This window comes from Macrobrachium nipponense, chromosome 17, assembly GCF_015104395.2.
Source record: "Macrobrachium nipponense isolate FS-2020 chromosome 17, ASM1510439v2, whole genome shotgun sequence".
NCBI classification, from domain to species: domain Eukaryota; kingdom Metazoa; phylum Arthropoda; class Malacostraca; order Decapoda; family Palaemonidae; genus Macrobrachium; species Macrobrachium nipponense.
Genome location: NC_087210.1, coordinates 52,229,271 through 52,231,622, shown reverse-complemented (window position 1 = coordinate 52,231,622; position 2,352 = coordinate 52,229,271). Strand labels below are relative to the sequence as shown.

Sequence of the window (2,352 nt, the reverse complement as noted above, 5' to 3'; positions counted from 1 at the left end):
AAGACACGGAATATGGAGTGGCAGTCAACAATGTATAGAATTTAGATCTAAATGCCGTTCGGTATCTGCAGAAACTTACTTAAATAAAGGAAAATGTAGCTTTAGCGTAAATGAGCGATCGCCAACGGTTAAATTTCTTTAACTTTTGTTCTCTATAAGGACAAACAATAATTGCGTCATGAGGCATTTTCTCGTATAGCTACTTGAGAATAATTGCCACTTGCCTTTTATTCATTTGATTTTTCCTCAAGTTTATCTAAGTGATTTTTCATATAGATTCGTCCTGAATTTTCACGCGTAAAAGCTTACACACATCTAAAAAAAATATATGCATTTTCATGACTATATCTTAACATTAAAACTATTAATAAGTGTATTCATTCGTAACAGAAATCATTGTCGCGGCAAAAACTGGTGTATGCTGAACCTCGATACAATAAACCCAGGCAGGTGGCAGGCCAAGCCGCCAGCCAGGCTAGCAAGTCAGTGTTTATGCAGTCAACGGCGAGTGAGGTTGTGTCGTGGGTTGTTCCTTCATAGTGTCACTCTGCATGTATCGAAGTTAAATATCTGTTTCAGTGGTTTTCGTATTACGATGTTTGATAAAGATCCTGAGGGTGATTCTAGTATGCCTTGTGGAAGCAGAGAAAGTGAAATGAGTGAAGAAGAGCAGAAGCCCTTGCTTTCAATTGGTGCAACTGGAAAACAAGAAGGGCATGACCCAGCATCATGCCAAAGTGACCTTGCTGGTGACCCTATCGCAGATTTTACAGAATCAGCCAGCCCATTATCGACTACCCTGAAAACTAGTGTTTCAAGTGATTTTCTTAATAGTAACAGTGAAGCCACGGAGAACTCTTGTAATGAGAACTCTACAAATGAGAATGTAGATCTTGAAACTCTGTTAACCACTAGTACCCAGAGTGATTTATCGATGCAAGAATATCAAGATGCAAGAGCACCGTTAATACAAAAACAGTTCACGGAAAGTCGAAATGAGGAAGGGCCTATCACCCATTCGCAGTCTATGCCTTCATTACAAGAACACCCACCTAAATCCGTACCTCCGGAATTGCAAAATAAGGAAAACACACCTGATTCCAGTCATTGTCAGGCAGCTCCTTCCCAACATTCATCTCAGTCAGTACCACAGCAAAATATGCTAGCTCCCATGGATGTAGTTTCTGAGGATCATTTATCACAAACGAATCATCAGCAGCCATCCCCACGCAGGGGTAATGAACATAGCCAATCAGTACCACAACAAAATATTGTATTGCAGCCAGTGACTACAACCTCAACCATGGATGTAGTTTCTCAAGATCAGTATTTACAAGGGCATCATCGGCAGCCATCCCCATATAGGGGTAGTGAAAATAGCCAGGCGTTGGCCATTTCACCTCACAACCAACTAATGGCAACACCAAACCAGGCAATATCACCTCCTTCAAATGCATTTTTACCTCACCCTTATTGGCCGATGTCATATCAGTATCCCTCTCATCTCAACCAACCTTATCCACCCTCTCATCTCAACCAGCCTTATCCACCCTCTCATCTCAACCAGCCTTATCCACCCATGCAGTATCCAGCACCGCCAATATATCCATATTATCAGCCCTTGCCTCTATTGCAGCCATATCATGGACCATTATCACAACCTTTATCTCCTCAATCTAGCAGTGATGGACATAATGCAGTTCCTTTCCAACAAAACCAATTACCACCATGTCTTAGTAATCATACTCATGGGATTCCAAATCAGAATAATCTGGGGAGTAACCAGCAACCTCAGAATCCAGGTGGTGTTAGCCAACAAGATCAGAGGTTGGAACAAGGAAGGGCCAACTCCCCTATAGTGACAGTATGTGATCCCCCTAGTGAACATATTAAGAGTCCACAAAATGCCAAAGTTTCTGAACCTGAGATCCTCCAGTCCCTGCCATCATGTCCATTTCAGACTGCCTTATATGAGAACCAGAAGCCACACTCGTCCAAACCTGTAGTAGGTATGCGCTTACAGGGTCCTCGCCATCTCTTTACTGTGGTTCCAGTGGCAAATGTGGAACTTGAAACTGTTGAAGAAGAAAGTAAACCAACCCCATCAGGAGGGAGAGGCCCAAGTTCATCTAAAGCATGTAGTTCTTCCATATTGCCTGTAAAGTCGGCACAACCAACCTCAGTGCCAACTTTTTCCCCATCAAAGTCAGAACCAGTTTCAACACATCCCTTGGAAGATGGTACATCTCTCATTGAAAAAAGTGACACACTAACTGGGACAACCCTAAATTCATTATCCCTAGCAAAAAGTCCTAAAAACGGCCTCTCAGTCACTGCTGGAAGAGGCGGATC

The 2,352-nt window shown here is 42.6% G+C and overlaps 1 protein-coding gene across 1 annotated transcript in view; it reads left to right on the top strand.

The window, feature by feature from the left end:
- Positions 1-479: 479 nt before the first annotated feature.
- LOC135196220 (uncharacterized) overlaps positions 480-2,352 on the top strand; it is a 185,424-nt gene continuing 183,551 nt past the window's right edge. Inside the window, exon 1 of the mRNA XM_064222860.1 lies at positions 480-2,352. This exon is cut by the window's right edge and continues 777 nt beyond it. Coding sequence (XP_064078930.1) covers positions 596-2,352 — 1,757 coding nt within the window. The 5' untranslated portion in view covers positions 480-595.